The sequence below is a fragment of the Dreissena polymorpha genome, unplaced genomic scaffold (assembly GCF_020536995.1).
Source record: "Dreissena polymorpha isolate Duluth1 unplaced genomic scaffold, UMN_Dpol_1.0 chrUn006, whole genome shotgun sequence".
Lineage (NCBI taxonomy): Eukaryota > Metazoa > Mollusca > Bivalvia > Myida > Dreissenidae > Dreissena > Dreissena polymorpha.
Genome location: NW_026273320.1, coordinates 1 through 19324, shown reverse-complemented (window position 1 = coordinate 19324; position 19324 = coordinate 1). Strand labels below are relative to the sequence as shown.

Here is a 19324-nt window from a genome sequence, read left to right as displayed (position 1 = left end):
ATATGGTTGATGTATCCGAAATAAACTGTGTTTGGAACTGGCGAGCGAAAACGGCAGAAATTAATAATCCAACCATATACGTGCCTACATTTGTTAATCGACTACATGGCATTTTAGCTTGTGTGTGTGATTGTTTGTTGGATTTAACAGAAATTTAGTTTAAACCTATTTATTTTTAGCTCGATTGCATCGAAAGCCTAAGGCTTATATAAACGCTCTCGAGTCCGTTTCCTAGGCCTAGAACCAGTACTTGGTGTCTTTGGGGGAGATCTAAAGAACGCTCCCACGGTGGGGATCGAACCCGTGACCTCCCGGTCGCTAGGCGGACACCATATCCAATACACCACGGCGACCTATAAATATAACAGAAATTTCAACAGTGCTGCAGTCATATGGGGTCAGTGTATCCTCTGACGCACACCTGCTTAAGCCAATCTAAGTAGTAATTTATTTTCAGCGCACTTACCAGAGCGACTCTGGTCCCTGGCCGTCTTTACCTTATATGGTAATCATAACCATATATGTCACAACACAAACATCTATAAATAAACGTTATGAATGAGTGTAATATGACCATATATGAAGAAAGCGTAATCAAATAACGTGCGAGGGGTACCGAATGGAGAAACAAGAAAAAAACATAGTTGGAATAATCTCCCCTTTTGATTGCACACGAGCTTTCAAACGGTTGAGATCCGGTATTGTATACGTTTCACTTTGTGACCTTGTTTTGAGATCAAGAAGTCATTTCGGCGCTTATATATTTCAGTTTTGTTTTTGAACTTGCAATAGCTATCTTTTAATTGTGATTTGGTGTATTTCGACGTTGTAAAGTGTATGATTCAAAGTGGCATTCATTTTCGCGACCAAGTCCTAGTAACTCGGTGTGAGTGAACGAAGCATTTGTGTTTACTTTTCATCTTAAGTTCAACTGTGCGTTTTATTACCCATTTTGTGATCTATTAAAAACACGTGCTTCGCGCATTTGGACACTTACAGTGTGTTTTACACTAGTGCAATAATTGACGCTTTTGATGTGTTTATAGTGACTGTGTGATATTTGCATTGAATGAACGGGTTATGGAGGTTTCGGTAAATGACAAGTTCGGTAAATTGATTTATATAGTAAATGCCGTGGAGGTTTCGGTAAATTGGTATAAATAGGGATTATCGCACCTTTTGTCGATAAGCATGTACATTAATTGAGTTGTTTGGCACTAATTAAATTATCTGTTTTAATGTACGGAGTTGATTTTATCAATTTAGAGATGTTTGCAAAGTGTTAATATTAATTATCCAGGCTTGCAACCTATTAATATTCTAATCAAGGGAGGTAAATTATATATTAAAAGTTTATCTTAAGGTCATGATCGTTTTGTATTTTATATAATTTTATGTTTTTAAACAATTAGTTGATAAAAACCTTAATTAAAGCGTAAATTCTTCCATATTAAATAGAATCCAATGAATGAAAACAAATACGGACGAAAACAAACAACAAATTGATTGATTTTATGAAATCATCATAAAGAAACTATTTGAACCTATATGTCCGTAAAGACTTACCTTGTTACAGATTAACTAAATCCGCTTGATACATGTAAATGTTTTTATTCAATTGTTCACACCAATTTTGACACTCTTTATTTCAGCATTTTTAACCACCCATTGTTTAATTGCCCCTTTGCTCATCACAAACCGATTATCTTGAAAAGAAAAAGAGGGTGTCATAAACCCAGGGACCCATATTTGTATGACACAGTATGGGGTCATTAACCACATGTGTCTGGTCATTAAACACAATTTATGATACCTCCGTGTCATCTCTGGGCATATTAAGCCAAAAACTTATCGCGTTTGATCATATTATTGATATAAAATATCTGGGTAAAATAAATGTATAGATTTATGGTATAATAAAATGCCAGATTTGTTTCGCTCATAATCACTGCAAAAGAGTTTTCAATATACATGTGCATTCAAAGACAGTTCAATTCGCAAAATATGCAGGTGTTTTTTTTTCCATGTGAATGCTAAAATTTATTAATATTTTCATTAAATGTTAACGAAAGGAAAATTCATTCAATGTAAAAGAAAATTACTACTACATTTGAAGATTATAATGAATTGCGCTAGGCCTTTGTTTTATAACTGATTCAATGCACCTCTTACACTAAATTTCGATCGCTAATGAAAAATAACACTATCGCATCCACACCACTTATAATTATAATCAAATTATTTTAGTTTTTTTTTTTTTTTGGAAATATCTGTTAGTTAAGTACTTTCTGTGTTATTAGCGATTTCCGCCATCAAAATCGCAACAAATTTCTGGGAGCCGCCATCTTCAAACGTTCGCGCCGAACTTATCGTTCAATAAGACCGAATCGGAAACGAACGATCATTGGCGAACGTTGGCTGTAACTGAACGCACTACTGGTGCCTGTGTATTAAGTTGATAAGATAGTGATCATCACAGCAGCTTCCTATTACACAGTGTATTCATTCTGCTGGCGTTGTGTTAGATGTCATTTTTATCAGTTTTCAATTATGTGTATCTCTTTGCTTAACTCAACGTTCAATGGCACACGCACTTAACTTAATTATAAAACATAACGCGTATCATTATATTACTTTTTATTAATAACGTACACGTATTAGATTTTATATATTGTTTTTTTCTTGTGTTTTTATCAACCAGAAAGAAATAATAAAACATGTAATATAAAATTCAACATTTGGCTCTTACAAGAGGTGGCCTCCGCGTGGCAAGAGCTTTGGTTTCATATTCATTATGTTGGCAAACTACCCCATGTTTATATATTGAGAAATTGAGTGTTTATCGGTGGTCTAAAATACTATTGCGCATTATATTTAAACTGAAATCATTTTTTATTAAATCATATATTACAAGAAACTTTTTTAAATAGCATTAAACTTAATTGAAGATCTTACATTGAATCCGCCATAAATCATTATTTATTATTACTATTATGTTATTTAAATAAAAGCACCAATTATAACAAAACAACAGTATTGCGTTATTTAAATCGTAAAATAACCTACAATTTCCTAACTGAATTTGTTTTTCAGAGGTAGCTCATTCATTTCCCTTAATTCTGTACCGTAGGCATAGCATTAATTACTCAACTCAAAGACCTATAGATGTATTCTATAGGTCTTTGCTCAACTCAAAATTAATCCACAGTTTGCAAATAAATGCTCCTAATGTTATTGTAAGCCAATAATAGGTGTCATTAACACCTCGTTGTAGGTATACCACCTCTATAAAAACCAATTTACCGAAACCTCCACGGCATTTACTATATAAATCAATTTACCGAACTTGTCATTTACCGAAACCTCCAGCACCCGAATGAACACTTACCAGTGGATTGCAATTTTGAGTGACACTTTAATACTAATTATTAAAAAAACAGGTGCTTCGCGCATTTGGACACATTCAGTGTGTTACACACTAGTGCAATAATTGACACTTTTGACATGTTCATAGTGATATTTGCACTGAACACTGACCAGTGTATTGCAATTTTGACACTTATTGATTATTGAAAACTAGTGCTTTTTAACTTGTGTGACCTTTATTTTTATTAAAGCGTGATTGATCTGTTTTGTTTATATTCTTTTTGTGTAGTTAGATACACATAAGACAAGTTTAGTCGTCCTTATTAGTCTTGTTGCAATAGTATTGTTAAGGTAGTATTTGGGTTGTTAAGACTTGTCTTTTTATAATTAGTAGATTTATTACGCAGGCTCTTTTGAACAGGATGCAGTGTTGTGTCAGGAAGCATTTTCCTTTTATTTTTTCAGGTGCCCAAGACAGGAGAAAAGTGAACTGTATTGCTGGGGACTCCAATGCTCATCGGATTAAGGATATTCTTCCTGATGATATAGCTGTCAAATGCCTGCCAATCTCTGATGAGAATATGTAATGACAATGGTATAGAACAGTAATTACAGTTTCAGGTTTGTTTCTATTAATGGTATCACATGTACACATTTTTCTAAACGTTAAAACGAAATGATTAATGAAATAAACAAAAGGTTACCGTTTAAACGATATCCATATGTCAGTTATAAAAGCGTCATTGACATCGCATTTCCAAACTGAAAGTAATGATTATTTCCAGAAGTTATATTCAGATCATAACCCATTTGGGCAATGACGTCATATTAAAACCAACTGTTCTTGCCGTTGTTGAGTCATTGGGTACACATTTTCTACTTACATGCCGTAGTATTTTATAACAAAGACAAATAAATATTGATCCCACATTTCTTCAATAAGACTACACCTGTGTAAAATTTTTATTGTTTTCTACCTAACAAGATGTACATAAAAACGAGTATCTGTTTATTAAATTAAAAATGAATGCGGATGAATAAATGTCAGAAAAAATTTCCTCATGCAGGTTGTGCTGACGCGCGTCAAATGTTCAAGACAATTCGGGGAATGATCATGCAACAAACAGCTGGAAAATTTTCCCGAGCACTTTGTGCCGACGTGTGTCAAATATTCAAGCCGTCTAGGTCGTACATGGTGTTTTGTTATGTTTACGCTGTTGTGAATAAGGGCCATCTGGCACACATGATACAAATGTATACCAGTCTTTTTTTAACAGCTTTTAATAAGTTTTGCAACATTGTAACGTAATGAACTAAAATGGATTATGTTGATATCAACAGTCGTTTAAATGTTTACTGTTTTTGTAAACATTTTTGAGAAAACACGAAATGCCACCATTTAAACGTGATACTCATAGTTTCTATAAATGATGTAATTATTTCATTTCTTTATACTTAAACAGTTCAAATGTCAAGTCCTAAGCTTCGTATGATTACAGTATTTGTCATCAATATAAAGTTAAACTTATTATGCTGATGTGCAATTATTGGCATCATTGCGTTTTCTAACTAATTTGCATGGTTATATATTTTATTTAAGCGTGTGGAATATTTTACAGATTGTAGGGAATTGTAATTGCAAACTTTTCATTTTAATCTTGAGGCAAAGCATGAATTTTCCTTGTGTATTCATTCATGTATATTTGTGATTTATTTACACAGACATTCGCCAACTCTGTTTTCAAAGGTGCCAAATTTTCTTGTGATCGTTTTCGCCATGCATTGTTGAGAGACTTGCGGAAGATGGATGTTCAACAGCTGTATCTTCATCTAGGTTCAAATGACATTCTTACGAATGAAGCGGTGTTTTACCGGTACATATACAATTATAAAAAAAAGCTTTGATATTTAAATTTAATGTAGTTGTTTCCCATAACTATATAAATTTGCAAAACTAACATTTTACATGGTTTATTCCTCAATGAGTCATGGAAACTTGCAATCATTTTAGAAGTGTTATCTAGTTTCTAATTTATAAATAAAGCATTTCACAATATTTTCTATTATCCATGTTAATTTGACATTTTATGCTCCCCCAAAAAATTTGGGGGGGAGCATATAGTCGCCGCTTCGTCAGTCCGTCTGTCCGTCCGTGAACAATTTTTGTCCGGGCTATTTCTCAGCAACTAAAGGCCGGAATTCAATGAAACTTAATGGGAAGCTTCACTATTAAGAGGAAATGTGCATATTATCAGCGGGTTTTGGTCGGATGATTTGTCACAGAGTTATGGCCCTTTTAAATTTTTTATTAACTGTACATATAGTGCAATTCTTGTCAGGGCTATTTCTCAGCAATTAATGACCGGAATTCAATGAAACTTTATGGGAAGATTTACTACCAAGAGGAGATGTGCATATTATCAGCGGGTTCTGGTCGGATGATTTTTCACAGAGTTATGGCCCTTTGAAATTTTCCATTTACTGTACATATAGTGCAATTCTTGTCCGGGCTATTTCTCAGCAACTAATGACTGGAATTCAATGAAACTTTATGGGAAGCATCACTACCAAGAGGAGATGTGCATATTATCAGCGGGTTCTGGTCGGATGATTTTTCACAGAGTTATGGCCCTTTGAAATTTTCCATTGTACATATAGAGCAATTCTTGTCCGAGCAATTTCTCAGCAACTAATGACGGGAATTCAATGAAACTTTATGGGAAGCTTCACTACCAACAGGAGATGTGCATATTATCAGCCGGTTCTCGTCGGATGATTTTCCACAGAGTTATGGCCATTTGAAATTTTCCATTGTACATATAGTGCAATTCTTGTCCGAGCTATTTCTCAGCAACTTATTACATGAATTCAATGAAATTTTATGGGAAGCTTCACTACCAACAGGAGATGTGCATATTATAAGCCGGTTATGGTCGGATGATTTTTCACAGAGTTATGGCCCTTTGAAATTTTCTAATAACTGTACATATAGTGCAATTCTTGTCCGGGCTATTTCTCCCCAACTACTGACTGGAATACAATAAAGCTTTATGGGAAGCTTAACTACCTTGAGGAGATGCGCATGTTATTAGTGGGTTCTGGTTAGATGATTTTTTTACAGAGTTATGGCCCTTTGAAATTTTTAAGTTACTAAACCATCCATTGTATTATTTTGTCCAAAGTTATGCCCCTCAAGACGTTTCCTTTTATCTGAATATATAGTGCAATATTGTGACAAAAAAACCTTTGTGGAGCATCACCCGTCTCAAACGGTTTCTTGTTTCATTATTTGCTGTCTACAATTAATTTTACATGAAATAGCAAATGTTTTATTTATGCGCATAATATTAACAATATAATTATACATATTTGTTTATGTAACTATTTTGATAGGTAAGTCAGTCTGCAAAGAAAAAGAACACATTTGTATATATTTTACTCCACATTTTTTATGCCCCCTTTCGAAGAAAAGAGGGTATATAGTTTTCGCACTGTCTGTCTGTCTGTCACACTTTTCTTGTCCGCTCTCTAATTCAAATAGTTTTCATCTTATCTTTACCAAACTTGGTCAGAAGTTGTATCTAGGCAATATCTAGGTCAAGCTCGAATATGGGCCATGCCGGGTCAAAAACTAGACCATGGGGTCACTTAGTGCATTTTAAGGTTTAAGCATGGTGTCTGCTCTCTAATTGAAGTAGTTTTCATCTGATCTTTACCAAACTTGGTCAGAAGTTGTATCAAGACAACATCTAGGTCATGTTCGAATATGGGTCATGCCTGGTCAAAAACTAGGTCACAGGGTCACTTAGTGCATTTCAAGGATTAAGTATGGTTTTCGCTCTCTAGTTTGGGACTTATTTTGCATTTCTAAATTAACGTTTTTTATGCCGCTGAAGGAGGGCATATAGTGATCGCACTGTCCTTCCGTCTGTTTATCTGATGTCTGTCTGTCCGTCCGTCTTACTTTGTGTTTAGGTTTCGAAAAATGCTCATAACTTCTTTTGTCGCTTCAGATGTAACATTCATATTTGATATGCATGTGTACATGGACAAGGCCTTTCCATACGCACACAAATTTTTACCCCATGACCTTGACCTTAGGGTCCGTGTTTAGGGTTCAAAAAATGCATTCAGATTTCGAAAAATGCTCATAATTTCTATCAAAGCATTTATTGGGGGCATACGTCATCCTATGGAGACAGATCTTGTTTAACAATTTAATTGAAAATAATATGTTGTCAACATGAAGTGTATATATGCAAGATCACATTCCCAGTGACAACAACTCTTTAATTGTTGACTGTATTTTAGCTGGACTATTATATATGAAATATATATAGTGGAGCTATCCTACTCACCCCGGCGTTGGCGTTTCCGTGAGCGTGCAAATGTTAAAGTTTGCGTACTACTTCAAATATTTTCAATGTCCATTGACATATTACTTTCATATTTTGCATACTTGTTTACCAACATGATCCCAACCTATAAACAAGAGCAGACCACTGTATCAAGCATTTTGACAGAATTATTGCCCCTTTTATACTTAGAATATGCATATTATTGATAAATCTATGTTAAATTGTGCGTACTACCCCAAATATTTCCTATGTCCTTTAACATATTGCTTTGTTATATTGCATACTTGTTTACCAACATGACCTTTAACCTACAAACAAGAGGAGACCACTTAATCAAGCATTTTGATAGAATTACGGCCCCTTTTATACTCAGAATATGCATATCATTGATAAATCTATGTTAAAGTTTGCGTACTACCCCAAATATTTCCTATGTCCTTTGACATATTGCTATTATATTTTGCATACTTGTTTACCAACATGACCCCAACCTATAAACAAGATTAGACCACTGAATCAAGCATTTTGATAGAATTATGGCCCCTTTTTTACTTTGAGAATTGGACATTTTGCTTAAATTCACATAACTTCTTTATTTATGATAAGATTTTATTAATACTTTGACAAAACAGCACTTACCTGAATACCACAATGGATTCCACCCGTGCAATACCAGTGCTCCAGCTAGGCCTCAATCGAAGGGCGCCCCGCCCTGCACTCCCGAACCTCCGCCCTGACCTTCCTAGGGCCCCCCCTGCCCTTAAATTTTTTTTTTTTTTTTTAATTTTTTTTTACATATGATGATTAATAAATCTCTTATTAAAATACATTGTAATTAATTTATTCCTCATTGTTGTAATTAAATTTGAATTGTTTAATGACAATGGGAATAACTCATTCTTACAATTATTGATAACACATAAATTAACATGCATGAGGAAGCATTCTAGAAACGCCCCGCGCGCTCGAAAGTGCCCTTTTGACAAAAAACTGCGCGTCCAAAGTGCCCTTTTGACAAAAAATCCCCCTGCCCTTTTTAAATCCTAGCTGCAGCACTGCAATACCCCACGCCCCAACCCAGAATCCCTGCCCCCCCCCCCCCCCCCCACCCCCAAATTTTTTGTTTTCCTTTTTTTATTTTTGAAAGATCGTCAGATCGTCTAATAAATGACCACACCCCATGTTATACCCCCCTCTCAACCCCCCTACCCCCTCCCCAAATTTTTATTTTTTTTCCTTTTTTTATTTTTGAAAGATCATCTAATAAATTATTGAATATGAACAATTTCCCCATGATGGCTTACGTTATACTGTCAAGCACTCGAATAGTCGAGGGCGCTGTCCTCTGACAGCTCTTGTTATCTATTTTTATTAATGAAAATGATTGTATTGAAATAATTTCAGAGATGTAGCTGACTTGTGCGATTTGGTGCATCAGGTCAGTCCAGACACTGAGGTTGTCTTTTGCAAAGTTTTCTGAATAAAATACATTGAATTTAGTGGTTTGATAAAAATAGAAAATGCCCAGAGCCAGTAGCACTGACACTTGCAGTGTGATATAAGAAATGGCAAAAATATTTTGAACCTTCTCCCATAACAGATATCTCCCTGTTAGCTAACAAACGTTTTTTGACTGATAGTTCAGTCACATAAATGTGAGGGGACTGTCAGGATGGTTTTTTTTAAATAATAATTATTGATTAAGTGATAAGAAAATATTGAAATTGTGTTCATTGTTATTTGAACTGACTTTAAGAAAGTATTGAAATTGTGTACATTGTTATTTGAACTTACTTGCTTACATTACGTGCATTTTAAGGATTAAGTTTGGTGTCCGCTCTCTAGTTTGGGACTTATTTTGCATTTCTGGATTAACTTTTTTTATGCCGCCGAAGGAGGGCATATAGTGATCGAACTGTCCTTCTGTCTGTTTGTCTGATGTCTGTCTGTCCGTCACACTTTGTGTTTAGGTTTCGAAAAATGCTCATAACTTCTTTTGTCGCTTCAGATGTAACATTCATATTTGATATGCATGTGTATATGGACAACGCCTTTCCATACCCACACAAATTTTCACCCCATGACCTTGACCTTAGGGTCCGCGTTTAGGGTTCGAAAAATGCTCATAATTTCTATCAAAGCATTTATTGGGGGCATACGTCATCCTATGGAGACAGCTCTTGTTTAACAATTTAATTGAAAATAATATATATGTTTTCTTATCTAAGTTAATGTCAAAGTTCTTGTTTAGTAGGTATTTATTGGTTAAAATGATGAAAAATAAATGTTTAATATATTTTTATGTTTCACAAAGTTTTATATTTAAAGGAGGCGCACAATCGGTGTCCAGAATGCAGGGTTATTTGCTCCAACGAAGACGCTTTGCTGAGCCACTTCTGCAGTCGCCACATCAAGCAACCAGAGACTGGAAAAGAGAGTAAAATTAAGCTGATAGGCTCACCAATGGTATGACTTTAAATCACTAACTTGTGTATGCTTGACAAGCATTTTATGTACAAATAAAGTAACAAAAAAAGGAGGTCAACACATGCACTTTCCCATATAAAGCTTTCTGTATCTTTTAGCAACTAATTACACGATTTTGTGTTGACATACTCAATATGATAGTTATAGCCCTATATAACTGGTATGTTCATTTTAGTTAATCTTTCTATTTTATTAAACCTTTTTGTTTTAGCTAGATTGCTTGAAAAACACAACCAGGATTATTTTTATGCCCCCGGATCGAAAGATCGGGGGTATATTGTTTTTGGCCTGTCTGTCATTGTATGTGTCCATGTGTGTGTGTGTGTGTGTGTCCCAAAACTTTAACCAAAACTTTAACCTTCATATTAACTTTTGCAATATTGAACATAGCAACTTGATTTTTGGCATGCATGTGTATCTCATGGAGCTGCACATTTTGAGTGGTGAAAGGTCAAAGTCAAGGTCATCCTTCAAGGTCAAAGGTCAAAAAAAATATTTCAAAAACTTTAACCAAAACTTTAACCTTCTTCATAACTTTTGCAATATTGAACGTAGCAACTTGATATTTGGCATGCATGTGTATCTCATGGAGCTGCACATTTTGAGTGGTGAAAGATCAAGATCATCCTTAAAGGTCAAAGGTAAAAAAAAAATCAAAGTGGCGCATTAGGGGGCATTGTGTTTCTGACAACCACATTTCTTGTTAGCATTGTCTTACCCCTGTTACATGCAATGTACATGTGGCTTATTAAATTGGAAACCCTGGTTTGCATGAGAATATTTTGCAAAACATAGTTGAAAAAACATACATGTATACAAACTTAGTCATTACTGTTAGTATAATGAGCACCTCTATTTCTGAATATTTTGATTGGATGGTTATGGGCCTTTATGCGTGTGTCACATTTATGTATGTGAAAGTGTGTAATTAGACAAAAGAATTTATATTTTTTTATTTTTTGGGTAACAATCACTTATTTTAGAGTTATTTATAAGTAAATCTTACAGATTGCATCTGCTAATAATGAACTCAACGAAGTCAGCTCAAGGAAGTGGAAGGCATGCTTGGAAAATAGAAGTTTCCATTATGAAGGCAAATTTTAGTATATTTCAAATTTGTAACCAAATGATCTTGAATGAAAATTTGATTGAACATTTGTTATCTGTCAAAAGAAACAGTTTGAAGTGAATGAATTAAGTATTGCCTATTGTCTATAAGTTAATTGTGTGACCTGAACCCTGAGAGGGATAGTACTTATTTTTATACGCCGGTTTTGAAAAAACGGGACGTATTATAGTTTCACCCTTGGCGGGCGGCGGCGTCCATAACAGTGTCCACTCTCTAATTCAAATAGTTTTCATCTGATCTTCACCAAACTTGGTCAGAAGTTGTATCTAGACAATATCTAGGTCAAGTTTGAATATGGGTCATGCCAGGTCAAAAACTAGGTCACGGGGTCACTTAGTGCATTTGAAGGATTTAGCATTGGTGGCTCTCTAATTGGAGTAGTTTTCATCTGATCTTTACCAAATTTGGTCATAAGTTGTGTGTAAATGATATATAGGTCAAGTTCAAATATGGGTTATGCCGGGTCAAAAACTAGGTCGCGAGGTCACTTAGAGCATTTCATGCATTTCGCATGGTGTCTGCTCTCTAATTGAAGTAGTTTTCATCCAATCTTCACAAACTTTGGTCAGAAGTTTTATCTAGACAATATCTAAGTCAAGTTCAATTATGGGTCATGCCGGGTCAAAAACAAGGTCAGGGGTTCACTTAGTACATTTCAAGGATTAAGCATGGTGTCCGCTCTCAAATTGAAGTAGTTATCATCCGATTTTCACCAAATTTGGTCAGAAATTGTGTCAAAATGTTATCTAGGTCAAGTTCAAATATGGGTCACGCCAGGTCAAAAATTGGTCACGAGGTTACTTAGTGCATTTCAAGCATTTAGCAACGGTGTCCACTCTCTTATTGAAGTAGTTTTCATCTGATCTTCAACAAATGTGGTCAGAAGTTGTATCTAGACAATATCTAGTTCAAGTTCAAATATGGGTCATGCTGGGTCAAAACTAGTTCACAGGGTGCATTTCAAGGATTTAGCATGGTGGTAAGCTCTTTAATTGAAAGAGTTTTCATCCGATCTTCACCAAATTTGGGCAGAAGTTGTGTCTTAATGATATCTAAGTCAAGTTCAGATATAGGTCATGCCGGGGTCGAAAACTAGGTCACTTAGTGCATTTCCAGCGTTTAGCATGGTGTCCAAAACCTTCAAACGGGTGTATCTTGTGACAGTTTAGCACTCTTGTTTATTACATTAAAGCCACACACCTTGAAATGAAATACATGTTACTCAGTACATATAGATGCAATTTGAAAGTGTGCAAAATTGTCATTAAATCTATAGCCTAGTTAGCAAGTAATTTATTTTTTTATATTTTAAAACTGAATGTATGATTTGTATACGTACATGTTTCAATTCGAGAAACACAATTATTTTAAGTTTTAAAGCACAAGAAAGACAGATTTCTACCTTGCAACCACCAGATATATTCTAATTGGCAAAGATAAAATATGTTTCTTATTTATATCCAAATTTACTATGCCAGATATTTCATTTCAAGGTGTGTGGCTTTAAGGAATGTTTTTTAAATGGGTATATTACCAAGATCTGCACAGCCAGGGTGATATTAACCTTCAGATGTTAAAGCTTTCTAAGAATTTTAAGGCTTGCCTTTTATACTTGAAATGATAAATCATTAACATGTTTTGTTCTTTAGGAACATACAAACATTTCCCACCCACCATGTGGATCAAGATGTTTGGGCTGATGATTCTGGGTCGTATGTGTGGACAAGGTGGTCTTCATTACATCATGATACAGCTGTGTATTCAACAACATGTTAACCTGTCCCAGCGGATGTTGATGCTCTTAAATGATGTTGAGAAAAATCCAGGACCGGTACTTTATGACAAAATATACATCGTTTATTGAATAACTATATATATTTATTTTAACATTAAAGTGATTTTTTTCTTGCATTTTTGTGCCTTTTGTTACTGAGAACTATTTTATCATATGTTGGTGATTGAAACCCAGGACCTGTAAGTGCTTCTTAATATTTGCAACAAATGACAAATCATGTTAAGTTTTTGAAACATCTGTTTTTTGTTCAGTTAAAGGACATATTGAACTCACTAATTGCTAAGTTAACTTAGATGCATCAAGTTTTATTGATGATTTCTACTTTCTGTTGAATCATTATCCTTTCCAAAGCCAGAGAGATATAGTGTTGGCGTTTTCCATCGGCAGTCTGTCAGTCCATCCATCTGTTTGTTACAAACATTTAGGGCTTCATATCATGAATTTAATAAGATTTCAACATGGAAAAATAAGTGTATGCCATATTCATACAATAGTGCAAATTTACTTGTTTTCTTTCTTTTTAGATAAGTTATTAACAGAAGAACAGAACAGTAACATACTTTTATTACATTAACAGAGGCTCTGATTAGATGTGTATCTGCGTAAAGAACTCATAGAAAATATCAATATATAGATAAATAAAACAAAAATAGAGTTAAACAAATCATGGTGAAATCCACAATACACACCAAGAGCTATTAGTAGGCTTATCTCCATTGACTTATTTCACAGTAAATCTCTTTTTTTTTTGCCTTTTCATTAACATTTCAATCAAAATAACATTTGTGAAAAACTTAGTCAATGATTATAACTAAAGTTAAAAATGTGGACACTGTAAGTTAATTGACTTTGGCTTCCAATCTGCAGTTTACAAAGTTGCTTGTTATAGGAGTATTCGTGCAAATGGATATCCTGCAAGGAAGACTTCCACTCCATAGGACAGCAAGATGCACATATCATCTCTCATGTGGTTCAAGAGAAATGCTGTAGATGGGGAGACTGTACCAAAGTCCTGAGCTTTAATAGTCTTGAAATCCATGAACTTAAACATCTCTATGATGTGAGTTTAGCACTGTGTATGAACTGGTGTTGCTTCATTTTCTGCATATCTTTATCTCAGTCTTCTCTAGTTTTGATGGTCAAATACATATTGTCTGCCAGTTTTTTTCCCCCAATACTGCCGTTCATCGTTTGCTTGCATCAAGAGTTTTAAAAGAAATTAAAACTCATTTGTTTAGTTAGAATCTTATGAAAGACTTAAATGGCCATGTTTAATACAATTGTATAACAACATATACGAGCTAAAAAAATAGTTGGAATAATTAATGTATATATGAACATAACAAATTTACTTAAAATCATAGGTCTTATTTTTGTCTGCCACTATAAGAACCAGAACATATTTCGGACATTCGAGGATTGACTTGCTGTGTTAGAGGATCATCAGGTGATGGAAGAAACCAGGCTTATTTCGACTCAATGTTGATGAAACCTGATCGACAATGCTCATCTTGGTTGAGTAAGCCTGGGTTGAGTGTGTCCAAAAAGTAGGTAACCTGGTGAAATCTTAGGAAAACATTGTAACCAGATCCAGGTTTATTTGACTGACAGACCGATGGACAGTGGGTCAACCGTAAATCCCTTCATGTGAAAACGGTAGGGACAAAATAAATATCACATTGCTCTTCTGAGTTCATTTGTAAACCAAGTTTTATCACAAAATTAAAATGGTCAATGTATTATTTTGTGTATTTAAAAATTATGTGAATATTAAGTTTCATGAAATCTTACTGAGTTTTCTCAATTTTAGCTACTATTCGGACATGGACTGACGGACAATGGGCAACAATGTCGCAATTTGTATACCAAGTTTTATAAGAATTGTTTCATAAAAGTAACCAATGTGTCTGTTCTATGTCAAGGTAACTACTAGGATGAAATACACAAAAAGATTTTGGTTCACAATAGGGTAGGCTCCGCGTGCCGTGAACCGGGCAACAGCTTTTGTCATTTAACATTTGTGTTTTAATGGCATAAGCTGGCAGATACCCTTTAACTTTAACGATGTTTTCCGATAATTTCTCGGAAAATACAATCTAGCAATTTTGATTTAATTTAGATTACTAAAAATTAATATTATATTTATGCCCCCCTTGGAAGAAGAGGGGTATATTGTTTTGCACATGTCAGTTGGTTGGTCCACCAGATGGTTTCCTGATGATAACTCAAGAACGCTTTGGCCTAGGATCATGAACTTCATAGGTTTATTGATCTCGAAATAGTAAAATGGTTTCCGGATGATAACTCAAGAACGCTTACCGCCTAGGATCATGAAACTTCATAGGTACATTGATGATGACTCGCAGATGACCTCTATTGATTTTCAGGTCACTAAGTCAAAAGTCAAGGTCACAGTGACTCGAAATAGAAAAATGGTTTCCGGATGATAACTCATAAATGCTTACGCCTAGGATCATAAAATAAAAAAATCATAGGTACATTGATAATGACTGGCAGATGACCCCCTTCATAGGTACATTGATAATGACTGGCAGAAGACCCCTATTGATTTTCAGGTCACTAGGTCAAGGATTAAGGTCATAGTGACTCAAAACAGTTTAATGGTTTCCTGTTGATAGCTCAAGAATACTTAGGTCTATGATCATGAAACTTCTCAAGTACATTGATCATGACTGGCAGATGACCCCTATTGATTTTCAGGTCACTAGGTCAAAAGTCAAGTTCACAGTGACAAAAACGTATTCACAATGGCTGCCACTACAACTGACAGCCCATAGGGGGGCATGCATGTTTTACAAACAGCCCTTGTTCTGTGTTAAAATTATGTACACGTCCTGCGTTAAATAAATATGTTCACATTGAAATAAAGCTAAAAATGTGTATTGTTGTTATTAGTAATTTGAACCGAATTGCTCTGTGGGAAGTAAAAGTACTTCAACCAGACCTAAATATGTGGGTAATTAAAGGGCACGAGAAAAGATGAAAATTAAGTTAGCTCAACCATTTTAAGCAATATTACTGGGTCACACTTTTTACGATGCGAAACCTGAAGGGTCCCCTAGACTATGATGATTACTTACACGAGGAGTGTCCTATTCATTGCTGCCGCATGATCCTATCAGTAACGAATTAACGCTTGTATCGTTAAAGCAAGTCGTATATTCACGTTTATAAATATTTAAATAGAAAATAAAGGTTAATTGTCGCATATCCACCGCATGATGTGTTTCTTATAAAGTGCACGTATATTCAAACCGAACAATTTTGTCCTTAGATAAAAAATATACTACATTGTGATCATATGTGGCCTCACAAGGCTTATTATGAATTTATTATATCGCCATCGCAATGAGATGTAATAGTTCATACATGCACAGTGTACTTTCAAACACAACCAAATCACACTTATAGTCGCGTCTTGCGAAAATAGGTCTTATACGTATGCGGCCAGCGTAAGTCAAACACGGTCTTGCGATATTTCGCAGTGATTGTTGTTAGGGTCAAAAACGTGCATGAAGAAGTCCGGATTTTCCGCAGTGATTTGGCCAATGCTGTGGGTGATTTCTCTGAAATCAATAATTAAAAATATTCTGATTCATTCATTCGGGGGTCTACAGGCGTGAAATTTCCCCATCATTTAATTGTTTGTTGATAAAGGGTATTTAATGTGAAAAGCTTGGTAAGACAGCTACGCCGAACAACCGAACCTAGCATTCATTAATTTGATCAAATATGCACACAGCAGAATGATTGTGTTTCTTACATGGCTTTTAGAAGAACAGACCATGCAGGCGAGCAGTGAACAATATGATTAGGTTTAGTTGCCCTAACCCCTATATACCCTTGGTATGACTTGTGAGTGTTGAACTAATGTGCTACAGCATCACTTAAATACGAACATACGATAGTCAGGTATCCCCGCATAATGACATATAGAATATTACTGGGTAGATACCGCTTGGCAAACTTGGAGCCTGGGTTAGTCGGTTATACCCGCTTTGTGAAATTAGGAATATAACAGGTTTGATATAGCATTAAACAGTACGTACTTGGGGTTATAGGAAATACCCGCTATATGACTATCCTGTATATAACTAAATGACGTCAAAAAATACAACTGATGTGATACGGCATTACTTATACGAGCATAGGGTAGTAAGGTATAACTCGCCTCCTACAAAAATGACCTGATTCGATTTGCTTTGAGAGGCCATGTGCCCATTGTGTATTTCCATACACCCTGAGAAATTTCCATACACCCCTAGTAATCGGTTGAGATATAATGGATACACAGTTAGTAACTGATTGTGTATAGGATATACACCCTCAGTTCCCTTCTCGAGCTTCGCTCTCATACACCATCAGTTACAACAGTGTAACTAATACGGTATTACTTATAACAGGATGGGGGTAGTAGAATATACCGCTATATAACTCGCTAGTATAGTACAGGCTTGATACGGCATTACTTATATACGAGCATTGGGTAGTAGGATATATCCGGTATATAGCTCGCTAGTATAGTACTGGCTTGATACGGCATTACTTATATACGAGCATGGGGTAGTAGGATATACCCGCTATATAACTCGCTAGTATAGTACTGGCTTGGTACGGGCATTACTTATATACGAGCATGGGGGTAGTAGGATATATCCGGTACATGACTCGCTAGTATAGTACTGGCTTGATACGGCATTACTTATATACGAGAATGGGTAGTAGGATATACCCGGTAATAACTCGCTAGTGTAGTACTGGCTTGAAACGGCATTACTTATATACGAGCCATGGGGGTAGTAGGAATACCCGGTATATAACTCGCTAGTATAGTACTGGCTTGAACGGCATTACGTATATACGAGCATGGGGGAGTAGGATATACCCGGTATATGACTCGTTAGTATAGTACCGGCTTGATACGGATTACTTATATACAGCATTGGGTAGTAGGATATAGGATTTATCCGGATTATAGCTTGTAACAGTACCGGTGGACGGCATTACTTATATACGAGCATGGGGTAGTAGTATATACCCGCTATGACTCTCTAGTATAGTACCGGTTTGATACGGCATTACTTATATACGAGCATGGGGTAGTAGGATATACCCGGTATATAACTCGCTAATATAGTACTGGGTTGATACGGAATACTTATAATGAGCATGGGGTAGTAGGATATACCCGCTATATAACTCGCTAGTATAGTACCGGTTTGATTACGGCATTACTTATATACCAGCATGGGGTTGTAGAATATACCCGGTATACAACTCGCTAGTATGGTACTGGCTTGATACGGCATTACTTATATAAAGGCATGGGGTGGATTAGGATATACCCGGTATATGACTCGCTAGTATAGTCCTGGGTGGTACGGCATTACTTACATACGAGCATGGGGTAGTAGTATATACCCGCTATGGCTCGCTAGTATAGTACTGGCTTGATACGGCATTACTTTTATACGAGAAGGGGGTCAGTAGGATATACCCGGTATATAGACTCGTTAGTATAGTACTGGATTGATACGGCATTACTTATATACGAGCATGGGGGTAGTAGGGTATACCCGGTATATGACGCGCTAGTTAAGTAGGCTTTGAAACGGCATTACTTATATACGAGCATGGGGTAGTAGTAGTATATACCCGCTATGACTCGCTAGTATAGTACTGGCTTGATACGGCATTACTTATACCGGGTATACGAGCATGGGGTAGTAGGATATCCGGTATATGACTCGCTAGTAAGTACTGGCTTGTGATACGGCATTATATACGAGTATGGGGTAGTAGGATATACCCGTTATATAACTCGCTAGTATAGTACCGGCTTGATACGGCATTACTTTTATACCAGCATGGGGTAGAAGGTAATACCGGTATATAACTGCTAGTAATAGTACTGGCTTGAACGACATACTTATATACGAGCATGGGGTAGTAGGATATACCCGCTATATAACTCGCTAGTTTAGTACCGGTCTTGATACGGCATTACTTATATAAAGGCATGGGGTAGTAGGATATTAACCGGTATATGCGCGCAGGTATAGTACTGGCTTGATAAGGCATTACTTATATACGAGCAAGGGGTAGTAGGATATACCCGCTATGACTCGCTAGTATATGTATGGCTTGATACGGCATAATAATATACGA

General features: G+C 35.7%; 1 protein-coding gene across 7 annotated transcripts; it reads left to right on the top strand.

The window, feature by feature from the left end:
* Nucleotides 1-654: 654 nt before the first annotated feature.
* Nucleotides 655-14496, top strand: LOC127863378 (uncharacterized). Of its 7 annotated transcripts, none has more exons than XM_052402885.1 (8): nucleotides 655-698; nucleotides 3832-3961; nucleotides 5114-5240; nucleotides 9129-9162; nucleotides 10053-10190; nucleotides 11220-11304; nucleotides 12990-13171; nucleotides 14025-14496. In XM_052402885.1, the coding sequence occupies exons 2-8, from the start codon at nucleotides 3940-3942 to the stop codon at nucleotides 14346-14348; spliced, it is 912 nt and encodes a 303-aa protein (XP_052258845.1). In that variant the 5' UTR covers nucleotides 655-698; nucleotides 3832-3939; the 3' UTR covers nucleotides 14349-14496. The 7 variants fall into 7 exon arrangements, with proteins under 7 accessions (XP_052258845.1, XP_052258844.1, XP_052258847.1 ...); XM_052402884.1 differs by having other exon boundaries at nucleotides 5089-5240; XM_052402887.1 differs by having other exon boundaries at nucleotides 3832-3987.
* The last annotated feature ends 4828 nt before the right edge of the window (nucleotides 14497-19324 follow it).

Excerpts from the sequence above, each read along its gene's own strand:
- LOC127863378 (XM_052402882.1), top strand. The coding sequence starts at position 5,062 with ATGTATATTTGTGATTTATTTACACAGACATTCGCCAACTCTGTTTTC. Across the intron at positions 9,163-10,052 it reads TGTGCGATTTGGTGCATCAG|GAGGCGCACAATCGGTGTCC; the intron begins GTCAGTCCAGAC and ends TTATATTTAAAG. Across the intron at positions 13,172-14,024 it reads TTGAGAAAAATCCAGGACCG|GAGTATTCGTGCAAATGGAT; the intron begins GTACTTTATGAC and ends TGCTTGTTATAG.